This window comes from Homalodisca vitripennis, chromosome 4 (genome assembly GCF_021130785.1).
Source record: "Homalodisca vitripennis isolate AUS2020 chromosome 4, UT_GWSS_2.1, whole genome shotgun sequence".
NCBI classification, from domain to species: domain Eukaryota; kingdom Metazoa; phylum Arthropoda; class Insecta; order Hemiptera; family Cicadellidae; genus Homalodisca; species Homalodisca vitripennis.
In genome coordinates this window covers 108,233,058-108,249,962 of record NC_060210.1, presented here as the reverse complement: position 1 = coordinate 108,249,962, position 16,905 = coordinate 108,233,058, and the positions used below count along the sequence as shown (strand labels likewise).

General features: G+C 33.1%; 1 protein-coding gene across 4 annotated transcripts in view; it reads right to left on the bottom strand.

Moving 5' to 3' along the window:
* LOC124359939 (pumilio homolog 2) overlaps positions 1–16,905 on the bottom strand; it is a 395,716-nt gene that overhangs the window by 371,925 nt on the left and 6,886 nt on the right. For all 4 annotated transcript variants that reach the window (XM_046813107.1, XM_046813111.1, XM_046813108.1 and 1 more), the window contains exons 2-3: positions 10,158–10,244; positions 4,833–5,006 (exon numbers count right to left, since the gene is read on the bottom strand). In XM_046813107.1, coding sequence (XP_046669063.1) covers positions 4,833–5,006; positions 10,158–10,235 — 252 coding nt within the window. In that variant the 5' untranslated portion in view covers positions 10,236–10,244. The remainder of the gene's footprint in view (positions 1–4,832; positions 5,007–10,157; positions 10,245–16,905) is intronic.

Here is a 16,905-nt window from a genome sequence, read left to right as displayed (position 1 = left end):
CTAAAGGAATAATACTTGCTTATTATTCCATAAATTAAGTGTGACTTAATGAGCTATATTACTAATAACCAAAACATAAAGTAAAAATAAATCAATTAGTCAGACACCAAAACACAACGACATCAGACTTATCTACTAAGATACACACACACACAGTCAAAACAGTTTCTTGCAAAAGATGTCTTTTCTAACCATACAAAGAGGAATAAAGTTTGATTTATTGAGTAATAATATACCTCAATCGATAGCTCGACTATTCTTTAATCGATTTATAAACCGAAACATAAAAAATACGCAAATGATAACAGATTTCCGAATTGTAAATACAGCAGTGCCAGTACGCAAGCTGCCTAACTGCTGTATACGCGGCAGTTGCCAGTTAGAGGGCTAAATTTCCGGCTTATTCCCGGTTTCCCTGGTCGGGTGGCCACCCGACAGTGCACTTTGCTTCCGTTTTTCTAGATACACACTAAGCTCAGTTAGATGTTTCTACCTAGATCTGGCATTTCTTTAATCACTCTGTTTTGAGCACAAGCTAGTAACTAACCATTAGAGCCAAGGTTTATATACTGCACCAATTATAACAACAGTTTGGAAGTTATAGATCATATTATAACTAGTCATATTATCAACCAGTAAATAAAGGTTTTCTACTTTTACTATGTAATCCTTTGGAGACCAATCTATATTCCAAGAAGTAAACCAGAAATACCAGGCTATTTTTATGGGATTTGCATAATTTTAGAGAAATAGCATTTTTTAGAAACTACAAATCATATCCTTTACCTGTTTTATTTTTAATATTATAAAATGGACTACCAGTATGTCTTTTACTTGAAAAAATCATATTAGTATGAAATTTGAATACTTTTGCAAATAATGGTTTCAAACCACCTGGCCATTGATAAAAAAATGTTGAGGCATAAAACAATACATATTCTAACAGTGAATTTGTCTATACACAACTACAAAAGGTCCGACTCTCAAAGAATTCTCAATTAGGAATATTATTGTATATCTATATACATTTCTACAGATTTCAGGAATAAGAGGCTTAGCTTTGGATTGGTTTCAAAGCTTTTTAACTGGAAGGACACAACGGGTGAAAGTGGGTAAGTTCTTAAGTGACTCGAAGGCCATCTCTATTGGTGTACCACAAGGCGCAGTACTATCAGCTTCATTATTTATAATTTTTATCAATGATTTACTAAAAACAAATTTTTATGGAAAGATAATCGCTTTTGCTGATGACATAGCGTTACAATATATAGATTCTTATTGGGTTAATATTTTAGATTATATTAAAAAAGATTTGAACTTGTTACAATCATGGTGGATAAATAATAAAATGTTGGTAAATGTTGACAAGACAAAATTCATAAATTTTGATTCAAAGCACTTTGGATTTGACAACCCTTTTAAGTTTCATTCAAGCACCGATTGTGAGCAAAATTATGATTGCAATTGTGCTGTAATTGAACAAGTAAACAATATAAAATATCTTGGATTAGTTATAGATGAAAATTTGTCTAGGAAACAACATGCACATGCAATACATTCCCAAATTCGTGAAAGTGTGAGAACTTTTTATTTATTAAGAAATGTTTTAAACGAAAACCTGTTGCGTATACTCTACTTTTCTTTAATTCATTCTAGGTTAATTTATGGAATTGAACTCTGGGGAGGGGCAAATGATTTTGTATTAAAACCGGTTGAGGTAACACAAAAACATCTTATCAGAATAATATTACATAAAGCAAAACGAGAACCCTCTTTACCCCTTTTCAAATCCTTAAAGATTTTTCCCCTGAAGTATTTATTTGTCTTTAAAGTTCTTAAAATTTTTTACAAAAGAAGCGGAAACAATAGTTATAAACAATTTCAGTACTATACAAGAGCGTCTACACAAGGTGATTGATTACATTAGACCAAAAGTAAATAAAATTATCTTTAGGAAATCTTTTGTATATTTCTAGGCCCAAAAATATTCAATCACCTTCCTACTTCTATAAAAAGTGCTAAAAACATCAAATTATTTCAAAAAAATTTAAAAACGTGGCTTTTTGAAAATGACAAAATCAGTGAATTGCTTGAGATTATTGCTTAGGTGGACTATTAAAATGTATATTTGTGCAACAATCGGTTTTATTTTTGTATTTTTTAGTTTGTAAATATGCAATATATTTTTAGTTATAGCGCTATGTTGTGGTTTTAGAGTTGCCATTCATGTTCGCAATGTTTCTTATGCTGTTTCTTTTGTTGTCACTTTTATTTTGGATTTTTTATTTATGATTATGTTTTTGTTGTAAAAAGGAAACTTTAGTTGTAATTTTTCATTAATTTGTGAACGCTACAGTGTGGACCGCAAGTTTTTAAGTTAAAGTAAGATACTCGACTGTAAATATGTAAATTGTCTTGTAAGTTTAAGTTGTGCTAGCCATAGCTATTTAATTTTATGGCTAGTAATTCCAAGTATGTATATTATTATTTTCATTTGTAAATACTGGAGGAATAAATGATTATTGATTATTGATTGATTTAGTACAAAATCCTAAATACATTTTCCAACAATGGATGGATAAAATTGGACTCATCTGAACTAAACCAAATGTTTTCCAAATAGGCCTAGTTCAGTACACTGACAACCAAATTAGTTACAAAATAGAAAACAATGAATTAACATTAAATTTAGTGAACATTACATAGATAAAATATTCCATGCAATCGTCTTTCACATTTCTTGCAAGCAGTTCTAGATTTTTTCATCTTGCCATCACTTTGTAGAGCTCTTTTTGCTGCAAACAGCACATCTTTCCTTATTTCCTGGCATTTTAAAAAAGGTATAACACAATGTTTCGAGGATTGGAATATATCCTCTTCGTCAGGTGGGGGAGGTATTAATAGATAATAGTCCTTTTTTCATATTGTCTTTAAGTTCTTTAATTCCCACGTTTAGTGGTCATTTTGTCTTGCCTATGTATTCTCTATTACAAGAAAATTTTATACTGTAAACACAGTTTTTTGAGTCCCGTGTGCCATTTTTTTGTTTGGTTTTTACGAGACTTCGTCTAAGAGTGTTTTTTGTTCTAAAAGCGGTTCTAACATTATATTTCCTGCTTACTCTTCTAATTTTCTTTGATAATTCCGGCACATAAGGGATCGACATGTAAGTAAATTTTTCTTTGTTTTCATTCTCAGACTCTTGGACTTCTCTATTGTTTCCCACAATAGATATAGAACCCACCTACCAGACATTTTGTAATATCCCAAGTTTTCTGTCATAATCCGTTTGACACTCTTGTAACTAATTTAGTTCCTCAATGATTTCACAGAGAGTCATGCGCCAATTGTCCTCAATGAGATTTTGAACTGTCTCTGTGTTGTCCTCTGTTGCTCTTTATTTGGACAACGATTATTGCTCTCGTTCTCAATCTTTTCATGTTCTTCGGAGTATTGTGCCAAGCAATCACATAGATTTTTGATAGACTACTGTCCCCAAACTGTGCTCGTAATAGCCGCAAAATTTCATTTGGGCTCACCCCTTCCTTGGCCAAAAACTTAATTATAATCTGCTGCTACACAGAGACATACACTTCCTGTTAATTCATAAATTGTTTTAAATGATAGAAAGGGGATCTGAAAGAGTTGTGCCGCCATTTATATTTAACACATCCTTATATTAACTAGCATGGAACCTACCCTTCAGTAATATTGTCCAGTTCAATAATAAAAATACACCGAAAAAGATCATTAATACTAAAAATTCTACACTATTAATTAAAAATACAATTGAAATTTGTTACTTAGAAAGTTGCTGCTAGATGTATGCCAAAAGAACTTGTATATTAGAAAGCAGATAACTTCTAACTACTGAGGATAAAATCAGTAACATTTACTATAATTCTAAAAGGTTTTACAGTGAAACCTGTCATATTGACCTTGCTATTTCTGGCATCTCCAATATCCGGCATGGTGACAAATAATAAAACATCTTTTAATGTAAGAATTACAAGCAAGAAATGCTGCAAGGACAAGCTCAATCACTTTCTCCCACATGTTGCTGGCACTTTTCCTTTATGACTTCATCCGCGCTATTTTTATAAACAATAACATTGGCGAAACTGTGATGTCAGTGCTGTTATGTCAGCTTTCGAATGTGCATTAAGATGTGTTGTGGTGGTGGGATAGTTACTTTTTCAATAAGTTAGGATCTAAACTTTAAATATTAAACCTTACTGAATGTTTAATTTTATCTAAAATGAATCTGTATTAATACTCTTTTTAAAATTGTTTTAGATTACATATATAACTACAAAATTAAAAACAATCTGTATTAGTTTAGTTTTAAAATTGTAGGTAGATTACATGTTTGGTGTATAATACATTTATAAAGTTTCATAACAATTTCAGCACAGTAGTCAGTATTTTCATGATTATGTAATGACTTCAAAAAGCAAACCGTAAAATCTGTAGAGAATTTGCTATAAATAACAAATGTTTTTTTGTATTACAATTCTATATTCGATTTTAATTATATCCATCCAATCTTGTAACCACATTAGACAGGATTTAATACATTTTACTGTTTATGTAATTTTTAATGTTATGTATAGTTTATTACATGTTTATATGATCTATTCCTTCCTCATTGAAATAAGTATGTAAATACCTATATTAATATTGTTCTCATTATCAAATTCCCACCAAACTTTATCAATATAACTGTTAGTTATTTACTATTTCTAATTCAAAATTACCAGATAACAATGATTCCTTATGCTCTGTTATAATACGAAAGAAAATGATGAACCTAAATATAACGTTACACTGACATGATCTATTGCCGAGTCATCAACTAGAGGCCAGCGAGACTGCTGTTTTAAACCTGGAGGAAGTGGGAAATCAGGATCTGAATGTGGTCTCTGGAACACGTATCCGACCATAGCATCATCTTGGGAGCGTGACAGCACCTGTGGTCTGGCTGCTTCTGCACTCACTTGCTGCAACTAACAATACACTTGACTATATTTCAACAGTTACTAAGACATAGCAAAAATCTGCAAACTAAAATATTCAAAGTTATTTACTAGTTTTGGTAGTGTTATTACTATAATTACACAATATCTGTTAATGTATATTCCCAATTCTTCTTTGAGGCTAGTGCGATAGATTTGACAAACAAAGCAAAGACTATATTTGGCTGCCAAGATGGGTTGCTATGAAACCAGGGCCATTTCATGATACAACTGGCAAAACTGGCAAAGTAGGATTTGTATTTCCATTACCACCTAAAGCTTGATGAGATAACAGCAAAAATGATATACTCCAGAATAAAAAGGGGAATTCATTGGTTTCCCAACAGTCCATGTACTATTCTCCTTTAACTCATGATTTAAAATTTATAACATACATAACAAAAAAAGAGATTCTGAACTCTATTTTTATAAAAAATATAACTATTGTCTTTTCTTATTTGTGTCCAAGTAATTATAGAAAAATGAAAATCACAATTCATAGGACTTTACCAGTTGCATGTACAAAATTCAGTAACTTTGAAAAATTCCATAAGCGTTATTATATTTTGTAAAAACTTCAAAGTTGCACCGTAGAAAAGTTCAATTTCTGGAGCAACTATGATCAATTATGGATTTTATACAGGAGTTATAGTTTGCATGCAATAATTTTAAAAATTATGTCTTTTCTTGAAAAATCGCAAACAAACAAAATAGTTTAAACAGTTAAAAAACCAATGAATTTTATTTTATTACTGCATACGATATAAAAGTTTTTATTAATGTTATTTATATACACAAAAACATAAGGTGTGCACTCTCAACAATCTTTGTAATAATTGTCAGTCAGCAGTATTCCTTCAGGTATTTCCAAAGCAACAATTTTGTTGTCTGTTGCATTGCCCAGTGTGAGAACTCCCAAGTCAGTACGAATTATTTATTGTTTGGAGCGCCCACCGACATTACAATAAAACAGTAATATATCACTTTCTTTTATTACAAAGCGTAATTTGAAGTTTGAAATCATATTCATTATATACTTACATTAATTGTAAATATAATATTGATTATGGTATTATTTAAATCAGATAGACTAAAGGTGAATGTGAAATAACCTCATAGTTTATGAGGTTTCAAGTGTCTTTATTGATGTTTTCATCAATCATTTATTCATCATAAGTCATAGCTTCATATAGCTCTATGATGACTAGTACAGTACTAATCTACTGATTTCAGCAGATTTTATAATGAGTAAATCAATTATGACTTTCTTCATACTTGTAAGGAGTTGATTGAATAAATACTTTTGCAGATTTTATTTTTTAGTACCTTTTTGGTTGAAATAAATATATCAAACATATATTATTTGGTTTCTAGCAAACAACTTGCTAAAAAAACATATATCTTGAAATTCTAAAATGGTTATTTTGAAAATTTATATCATCTGTTGAATTTACTATTTTTTTCTGCACTATTTGAAGCTCAAAACACAATGAGTTTACAGTGCTATTTTTTAAGATTTGCAATGTATAACAATTCAAACAATCATATTAACTTGTCCTCTTAATTTCATACAAAATTAAGTTAGTTTTAAGCAATATACATGATTTAAGATGTTCTACAAATGTTTAGAAAATAAAAATGACATGGTTGGTAATTTTGTAATGTTTGAATTAATGTTAATATAGTAAAAGAACTAATATGAGCATTAAAAAAAAAAATTTTCTCTAGAAATAAAGAATACCAAATTCATAATTTATGGAATATACAGATTGCAAAATATACAATAGGGTTTCACCATATTATGTGCAACCTATAAACAATTTAGTGAATCTCTGCACAATGGCAAAATTCGTCCTGCCACTCAAGGAAATTTGACTGCCACTTTTAGGGTTAATAACGCTATAATTCTGGCAAGAGAAAGAGAGAAATACTATTGAGAAACACTGATATAGTAGCTTTAAGTAGAACTGGCAAAACTTCTAAAACAATACTTAATGATATTGCACATCTAATGGGAGATGATATTCTAAATTATCGCTAACCTTAAAATGACCCATTAAACCTTTCAGCACAGCAGCAGTGCTCCGGTTTATTGTTTGTTGTCCGGTATGTTTGTTGTCATTACAGAATCTGTTTTGTATGAATAAATTTCTTTTTAATAAGAATTTTACAGGGTATTACGAGATTGTATTGATCCTTGTAACTTATTTAGTTGTGAATTAGTAATGTTATAAATACTATCAACTTAACAAATGTATTTCATGAAATCCAAAAAATTTAGATTTTTTTGCGAAGTCAATTTATTTTGTTTTGTTTTTAATATACGAGGGGATACCCAAAAGTTCCCGGAATAGCTCTGCCGTAGGCGGAGCTTGCGTAGTACAAATTCTCGCCGCTTGGCTCTTGTAGTGCTGCTCTTTGCAAGGTCAGTGCCGCCTGTTGCGTTGACCTGACATGTTCTGTCCCCGTGCAGTAATAGTTTTAGCTAGTGCTGTTGTGTGATCGTGCCGTTTTTTACGATGGCAAGTTTGAGTGAACAGCGTGCAGCTGTGAAATTTTGTTTTCTGCTTGACAAAAACGCCAGTGAAACAGTTAAAATGTTGAAGACAGCCTACAAAGATGACGCTATGGGGAAAACCCAAGTGTACGAATGGTTTTCTCAGTTTAAAAATGGTGACATGTCAATTCAAGACAAACCTCGTTCTGGATGACTATTGATTTCCTGAATAGACGAAAATCTTGTGAAAGTGAAAGAAATTGTGCATGCAGACAGACGACAGACTATCGAGCAAATATCAGATGCTAGTGGGCTGTCATGGAGCTCAGTTCAACGGATTTTAACCGAAGACTTGAACATGAAAAGGGTTGCAGCCAAGTTTGTGCCTCGTGCTCTCACTGACGTCGAAATGAAGCCTGCCGTGATTTGAAGCAACAACTTGAAGCCGATCCAGATTTCTTGTCAAAAATAATTACAGGTGACGAATCTTGGTGCTATGGGTACGACCTAGAAACCAAACAACAATCCAGCCAATGGAAGACGGCATCATCACCCAGACCAAACAAATGCTGAAGTCAGATCGAGTGTCAAAACAATGCTCATTTGTTTTTTTGATGTAAAGGGGATTGTCCATTAAGAGTTTGTTCCACCAGGCCAGACAGTAAATCAAGTGTTTTATCTTGAAGTCTTAAGAAGATTACGGAACAGCATTCGTCGCAAAAGACCTGATTTGTGGCAAGCAGGGGACTGGTTTTTTCACCATGACAATGCGCCTGCGCACACAGGATTCTCTGTCACCCAGTTTTTGGCCAAAAATGGCATGGTTTTCGCTATCACACGTACCTCACTCACCAGATCTGGCTCCGTGCGAACGATTTTTATTCCCACGAATGAAAAGGGGCATGAAAGGTCTCCGATTTGACAGTGTGGATGACGTCAAGAAAAAAACAATGGAGGAACTGGCAGCCATCACTGACGAGGAGTACAAAACATGTGTCAAACAGTGGAAACAACGATGGGATAAGTGTATAAAGTGCAATGGAGAATACTTTAAAGGTGATAAGTTTGTTTTGTAAAAAAAATAAATATATGTATATTTAAAACAAAATTCCGGGTTTCAAGTACCCTCTTGTATTTCATAAGAAGAATGGCATAACATACATAAATATATTTTATAATTTCAACTCAATTTACAATGAGTTTTTCAATGCTCTTTGCTGCCACTAAGGTGTTGGAAAATTGTGTATTAATTTTATAGTTTAATTGGTAAATGTGACATTTAAAAAATGCAAAATATATTATAGTTTCTTTTTTTTATAAAGTTTGATACAATAGTATATCTTAAACATTTTATGAAAGCAAATAAAAACTTATCATTTGATTTTACTTTTTTACAATATGATTTTAGTTTTTTTATCAAATCTTGTTCAAGGTTTCTAAAAAATAACAAATGTAAACAATTTCACTGCTTTATTGAGTTTGTAATTTGTTTATACAAATTAAATTTTATTTTATTTTTACACAATTTATTTTTACTTTCATCTTTGATATTATAAACAGAGTTATTTTTTGAAAAAAGACAAATGCTAATTCAAATCCTGATAATAAGTAAAATATAAAAAGCATTTCAAAGATATAAGTTTATTTATTAAAGACTTTAGCTACAATTCTGGATCTTTACAAAACAAACTTTACTATTTTTTATAGACATCTACTTTGGAATTTTATAAAACTTAAACCAATAGAAGGGTACAAACCATCATAACCCTTTTTTATTTTTCTAAAAATGAATTCTTTTTTCAATTGATTTATTCAAATTATAATCATATATTATAAGTAATCTGATTAATTACAACAATACATATAACACTATTGGGGTTGATAAGTGTATTCTATAAAGAAATTAGTGAACCTCTGCACCAAAATTCAATCTACTGTTTGGTAAGTTTTGATTTCAGTATAAAAAGTTAATTTTCTGCTTAATAAAATTAAATTTCTTCCTTTTAAACAATTAATAACATAGTAGAAAATAGATTGAAGCATTGTGTATATTTAAAGATTTTGTTACATTAATTTAGTTAGGTTATACAATATTTGTATTTTGTGTCTGTGTTTATTTGTTGTAAAGGTTTTTTTACTTTTTAAAACTTTTTTATTACTATAAGATATAATAATAATTGTTGATAAGATATTTTTGTTGGATGTATTAAATTGCATTTTCTTTATTAGATTTTAATATATTTAGTGCAGTTTCATATAATTTTTTAACAGCTATTTAAACTTGCCTCTTAGTTAGGTTGGACTTTTGGGCAGCTAAAACAATGATGTGTTCAATAATATTATTCAATATTGTAATAATTTTATTTAGTGTTAGGATTTACAGTGATGTTTGTCTGTAAATGTGTTGTGTTTTCACCAATAAAAAGATAATTTGATTAATATCTAATTTTAAGTTTTTAATACAGCATTGAGTACATGTGTATAAATAGCAAATTAACCCTGAACCCACGCATGCTGCTGCATGTTCTGAAGCCTTATTATATTGATATAAGAGAAATATGTGAAAATAAGAACACTTGAATTGATATGTAAATCAGTATTAATAAATAGAGACAATAAAAATAAAGGCCATCTGTAATACTTACAGATGGTGCTGGCTGGACTGGTTGGGGTCCGTTGCTCTGGCTCAACATTTCCGAATCCCCCTCACCGAGCCACTTCATTTATCGAGTCTATAAATAATGGTACAATATTAATACAATGTTCAAAACTATTTCAACACTAAAAAATATCAAACGTTAAAATAATAATCACAAAACTGTTGTTTTTAATGCTCATGACAGCCAAAATGATAATTCAAATACTAATGAATTCTAAAAACCCATAATTTTACGAGTTTATTACTATATTTATAGCCATTATTTACATTAGTAACAAGTTTCCCTGTAATTCTCAGTTTGATTTGTGTAAGATCAATGCTTAATAATTTTGTAAATAACATCTTATATTTTTTTAAAGATGTTTTCTCAAGCCAATGGTGATTTGACTGATTTAGGCAATAAACATCAGCAGTTTCAGATTTTAGACTAACAAGTTTATTATTTAGTTTTATTCAGTCAAATCTTAATCCCAAACCTATTAAAAGCTTTGGTTTTGTTAAATATCTTTAAATTGAGTAATGATTCAATACACACAATGAGAGAAAGGAGAAATATGCAGTTGGCAACACTTACTTTTACAATTTTGACACTTGGTACTTGCTTACAAGAGCGGTTTTTATCCTATACCCAGCCGCTTGACGTCATGTTGCGAATGCTTAGTGAATTTTCAGTGAATTATTGTATTTACAAAATATCAAGAGGGAAAATATGGGATAAAAGAAATAACACAGTTGATAGCACTCACACGACACTAGGCAATGCCTGTTTTGTGTCACAATCACACGGGGAAAATGTCCTACTTAGGAGCTAGTAATGATGATTAGAGAGGGAAATGATAGTATATGTTAAATATCAACTTTCACTGAAGTCAAAATTGGTATTTTTTATTTATTTATTAACGGATCCACCATTCACAATAGTATCAATACAAAGTATGTTTAATTGAGTATAATATATAATATACTTATACTGTTAATAAATAATCTGTATAGGGAACGGAGTAGATAACCTTTGTTAACAAAAATACTGTGAGTTGAAAGAAGCAGAGTAACAACAATAAAATATGTAATCTTAAATGGTAAACATAACAATAACAAAGGCAGCAATAACAGTCTTATAATAAAAAGAGCAATTACCAAAAACTTAACAATAATAGAACACTAATTCAATGACACACGTCAGGCAACAAATATAACAACTTGAACATTAATTTCAATGGATATATCTTGCAAAACTTTTATCTTAAAGATAAAAAAAATTAGATTTTTTAAAATGAAGAAGACACTCAACAACCAGTGTGACCCTTTAGAGCCGTCACTAAAGTTACACATGCTTGCTGACATTTGCCTCTCAGAGGGACAATTGAAAGGCATTAGACGAAACAAGTAAATGTGTATATATAAAGTGCTTAGTCATTGAGTGCATTTAATGGTGAAGTAAACTATAAACAAGATTCAAACAGTAGGAGTTCAACTAGCGGCAATTCTTCCTTTGAAAAAATTCCTCCACTTTTAAAAAGTCTGGCTATCCAAGAATGGAGGGCATTGGATGTAGGTCTGGATTGTTACTGAAATCCTGATCTAGAGCCGGTTCCTCTGGGAATATAGATGTTAACTTCAGCTAGTAACATTAACTAGAAGTGAAAGACAGTCTACCAACCAAAACAAGAGAACAAGGTCGTATATCTTACATCTAGAGATCAGAGAAGCCCATAGATAAGTTGGGACTTCTTCAACCGGCATTCCAAGATACAAATAGCCCAATGTCACTCCAAGCATTCTAGTAAAGCAAGTCTGTATGTTTACTAACTTCTTAATGTGACTTTTTTGGTAGGGTAACCAAATTGTTGAGGCATACTCAAGGATGGGGCGAACAATCAAGTTGAATAAACCAACAAGTGTTTGAGGAGATCTACTATTACATAGTTTTAATAAAATTCACAGTCTGCCACAAATAAAGTAGACGAATTGTCTCTAATGACAGGCGAGCTTCACCCTGATGTTCTAGTAATCTCCGAACACGGTTTCAAATCTGAAACTGTCCAACAGTTCAGGATTGAGGACTATGTATTGGCAACATCTTTCGATCGATCGCATTTTAAAGGGGGAGGTGTGGCAATTTTTGTAAAATCTGGTCTGGAATTCCTCCTATTCAAGGTCAATCACACTTGTGATCTAGATTTTGAAGTGGTCGGGATAAAAATTAATATCAATTCAAAAGACAAAATCAACATAATTGGCATTTACCGATCACCAAATGGGTGCAGCAACACATTCTTTGAACATTTTGAAAATCTTTTAAAATTACTCAATTTAAAGTTGTCCAAGTTCATTATAACTGGCGACTTCAATATTGACGCCTTAGACCACACTGACCCCATGACCCAGTGGCTACGGGACATTCTTAATTCCTTCGGGCTGATTTGGTCGATAAACACTCCAACACGAGTAACCGCTACTTCGAGTAAAGCCATTGACAACGTAATCACAAACATCCCAAACGCCTCGGTCACTGTAATCAACGCAGCCATCTCTGATCACTTCGCTCAGGAGACCATTATTAGTCATTGTTCGTCTCGGACTCAAATTCCTCCGTCCAAATTCAAAAGAGACTTGAGGTCTGAAAACATCGCGCTTTTCAACTCGTCCTTAGCAAAAGAAACTTGGGCCTTTTTAAATCATTCTCACAGCGTAGATACAGCTTTTTCGGCATTCCACGACCCCTTAGTTTTTTACTTGAACACGACTTGCCCTTTTAAAAATGTCAAAGAAGTAAAAAAAAGAAAAACAAACTCTTGGATGACTCAAGAAATACTTCATTTGCGAGATCGTTTGAGGTTCTATCATTCAATTTACGTAAGCACAGACGACGAACAATTTAAAGCATTTTTTAGAAATTTTAAGAGCCAGTATCGAAAAACTATAAAATCCGCAAAAGCACGGGAAGTTGAAAACAAACTTAGCAATTGCGAAAACTTTTCTAAAACTGCTTGGAGCATTATCAAAAATGCAACGACCCAACCTACTGGCTCAAACACTTTAAACACACCAAAACTGAAAATCGAAAACGAACTCGTGACAGATTCATTAAAAGTAGCTAATGAGTTCAATTCTTTTTTTCCTCCGTTGCTACGTTTGGCCCACCATTCAGAGGCTCTAACTGTGTTGAGGTGTCATCGATGGGACCGATCTCATCAATGGCGCTGTCTCCCGTGAGTGAGGAGGAGGTGTCCCGCGTGATACAGGGACTCAAACCAAAACAATCTTGTGACATTAACGGCATGTCTGTGTGGCTGCTCAAACGTTGCTATAAGCATATTTTGACTCCACTCACAAATTTGATCAACTTGTCTTTCGCTCAAGGCATCTTCCCTTCCCTTTTGAAATTAGCGAAAGTCACACCCATTTTCAAAAAAGATGATCCCTGCCTTGCGGAAAATTACCGCCCCTTTTCACTCCTTCCGGTCATGAGCAAAATTTTTGAAGTGGTTTTTCTGAAGAGATTTGAGATGTTCCTTGGCAGGTATCAAATTCTTTGTCATTAGCAGTTCAGCTTCAGAAAGAACAAATCCACTATCGATGCCGTCACAAATCTCATTGAAACAGTTGTCAATGGATTGGAGAAGCGAGAACATGTGCTAAGCATATTTCTCAACCTGTGGGGTTAGAGGTCTGCCACATGAATGGCTCTCGTCTTACCTCAGGGATAGAAGCCAGTGTGTGCAGATTGCGAATTCCCTGTCAGAAAAAGTTAGAATGGCCTATGGAGTCCCACAGGGATCTATACTTGGACCAGTCTTGTTCCTTGTTTACGTAAACAGGCTGAACTCATCGCTCCTGAGAGGGAAAATGGTCCAGTATGCTGACGATACAACGTTCTGCATTAAAGCTCCAACAAAACATGAATTAGAAATCATTTCCTTTTTAGAACTGAATTCATGTATTCAGTGTTTTTCTAAATTAAATCTGAGGACCAACAACTCCAAATCAAATGCACTAAATTTCTGTTTGCGGCAAAGGGAGATTGAGGATCACGCTGCTGTGATGGCGGACGATGTCCTCATAGAGGAAACTGATTCCACCAAGTTCCTCGGAATGTACCTTGATCGAGGTCTGACTTGGGACGATCACATTGAAAGTACCTGCTCAAAGGTTTCTTCAGGCATTTATGCTCTGCAGAACCTTTCAAAATTTTGCTCCCGGGATGTACTAAAAATGGCCTAGTTCGACCTTGTACACCCCCATCTAACGTACGGGTTGAGGCTATGGGGCAGCTGCTCTAAATACAAATTTGAGCGAGTATTTAGAAGTCAAAAGAAAGCTGTCCGCATCATTTCAAATCTGAAATCCCGAAATTCATGCAGAGATGCCTTTAGGGAGCTTGGATTGCTAACTTTGCCCTGTCTCTACATCCTCGATGTCGCCCTGTACTGCCGATTTAAGTGCGAGTTGGTCCGGGGCAGGGACGTCCATCAATACGGGACAAGAGGCAGGGACAACCTTCGGTTACATCCGCACAGAACAGCCGCATTCAAACGTTTGCCATCCGAGGTTGGTGTTAAGCTGATCAACAAGCTTCCTGATGAAATCAAAAATTTGAATGAACCAACAAAATTTAAAGCTTGATTGAGACACTTTTTGGTGTCGAGGGTGTTTTACTCAGTGGAAGAGTTTATGATGAGCCGCTGGGATGAAATTTAAAGTAATTGGATCATCCTCTATTTCTGGTGGTAAATTTTAGAAGATTTTAAAATGTATGGCTGTAAGTATGAGTCTTAGGAATTAATGTGGACTGTGTATGAACGGGTATGAATGGGGGCAATTTAAAATAGATGTACATATTTCTAAATAATTTAATTTGACGATTGTATACAATTTTTATAATTATTGGCACAATAAAAAGTATTATTATTATTACTATTGCTCTGAAGAGAAAATCCAAAAGCGACTTTCCCGGTTGTTGCCTTGTATAATGTGCTCGTAGAGGCTCAGGGCTGAAGTCATTATTATCCCAAGATCCTTAACATTTTCAACCCTGCTCTAAAGTATCCCATTTATTTCATAAGAAAATGAAAGTTTTTTATTACTTCAGGTGAAGGTTAATACATGACATTTAGACAGATTAAGATCCATATCAATCATTATGCACCAATCACTGATTTCTAAAAGCAAAAATCTTTAAGTCACCAGCAAATGCCCGAAAATTTGTATGCATAATGCTGAAAATGTCATTTATACAAAGACTAACGAGGAGGGAACCAAGATGAAAACCCTGAGGCACTAAAAAAAAATAACTAGAAAAGGCTATGATACACCATTAAATTTCAACCCTCAAGGCTATCAGCAGTTAGAGTAATCAAGATACATGCAGTCAACATGGGAATGCTAAAGGCAGATACAAATACTCATACGTCTGAAGTCATAGTTGAACATCCCCAAAAAACCATGTTGTTCCAGAACAATAGTATTTTCAACAAAGCTTTTTTTCTGTTTATGGGAGAAAAACCTGTAGTTAGGTGTGCCATGAATAGTACTGTCAAATTGGGAGCAAACCCAGGAGCACAATATATAGTACCATTGGTGGGATATAATCAGATCCTGTACTTTTTGGGGGATTCAAAGCAACCTACTTCTCATGAACTGCAAGAGCCAATATTGTGTAACTTAAGATATGGTCTGTTCCACTCCAAAGTTGAAGGCAAGAATTGTGTGGGGGAAACACTGTTAAATTCGATCTACCCAGGATTCCAATACAAGATAGATTGGAAGGTGGTTAAATGGAGCCTTTTTAAAGAGTTGACATAAGACCAGAAGGAATTAACGTTGTTTGGAATACTATCCTAGACATTATTCAATTAATTGGCATGGCACACTGCTGAAATGTTCTTGCAGTAATTTCTCAATTGATAAAGGTGTATCTAGTCAGTCTCGTTCAATGATGACTCATAACATGCATGCTGTATTTTCTTGGTAGTAAGTCAGCTAGAGAACCAGCTTAGATAAGAATTTTCTTTTTTTTGTGTAAATTTATCTACAATAAGTGCAAGCCAATCTTGAAACTGAGGCATTATCAACCTCACTAAGGGTAGTTCCGGTTTTGAACCATGCTAAAGATGGAGTTAAAATTACATTTGTGGTGGTCTGGAACAATAATCGCTCTTCGAGGTAGAACAGAGTGCTGAAAATGGAGCATGAAAGACAAGACTGGATGATGGCCATCTTTCAGGATAACTTCTTCAGAAGGCAAAGCTTCTGAAGATTTTTCACAACATAAATTTTGTAAATTTTTATACAGTGATTTTTGAAAATATAATGTGTGTGTATCAGTAAAACAGCAGTTTTTTTCTAAAGACTACATTGACTCAGATGATATTGATGTACAATCAAACATGGGTAAATACTAAGATCTAAAATTGATATGGAATAACATGAAGATATAAACAGTAACAACAAAAAAGTAACAATCAATTAAGAAGAAGAGGATGGTGCAGTAGAAGAGTAAGCTAGAAAAGCTGCAGAAGATGATGAATGGAAAGAATGGACTAGAGGTGACATAAATTTGACTAAATTTAATTGGTCAAATGAAAGTGGATTTAAACCACCAACTGGGAAACACTTACTTTACCAACTGAATTTTGTTCAGCTACTTGTGTTAGACAAACTATTTTGAGATGTCACAGAGACAAACAGATAAGCAAGGGGGAAAAATCACTGAATAACCTCCATGAAAATGG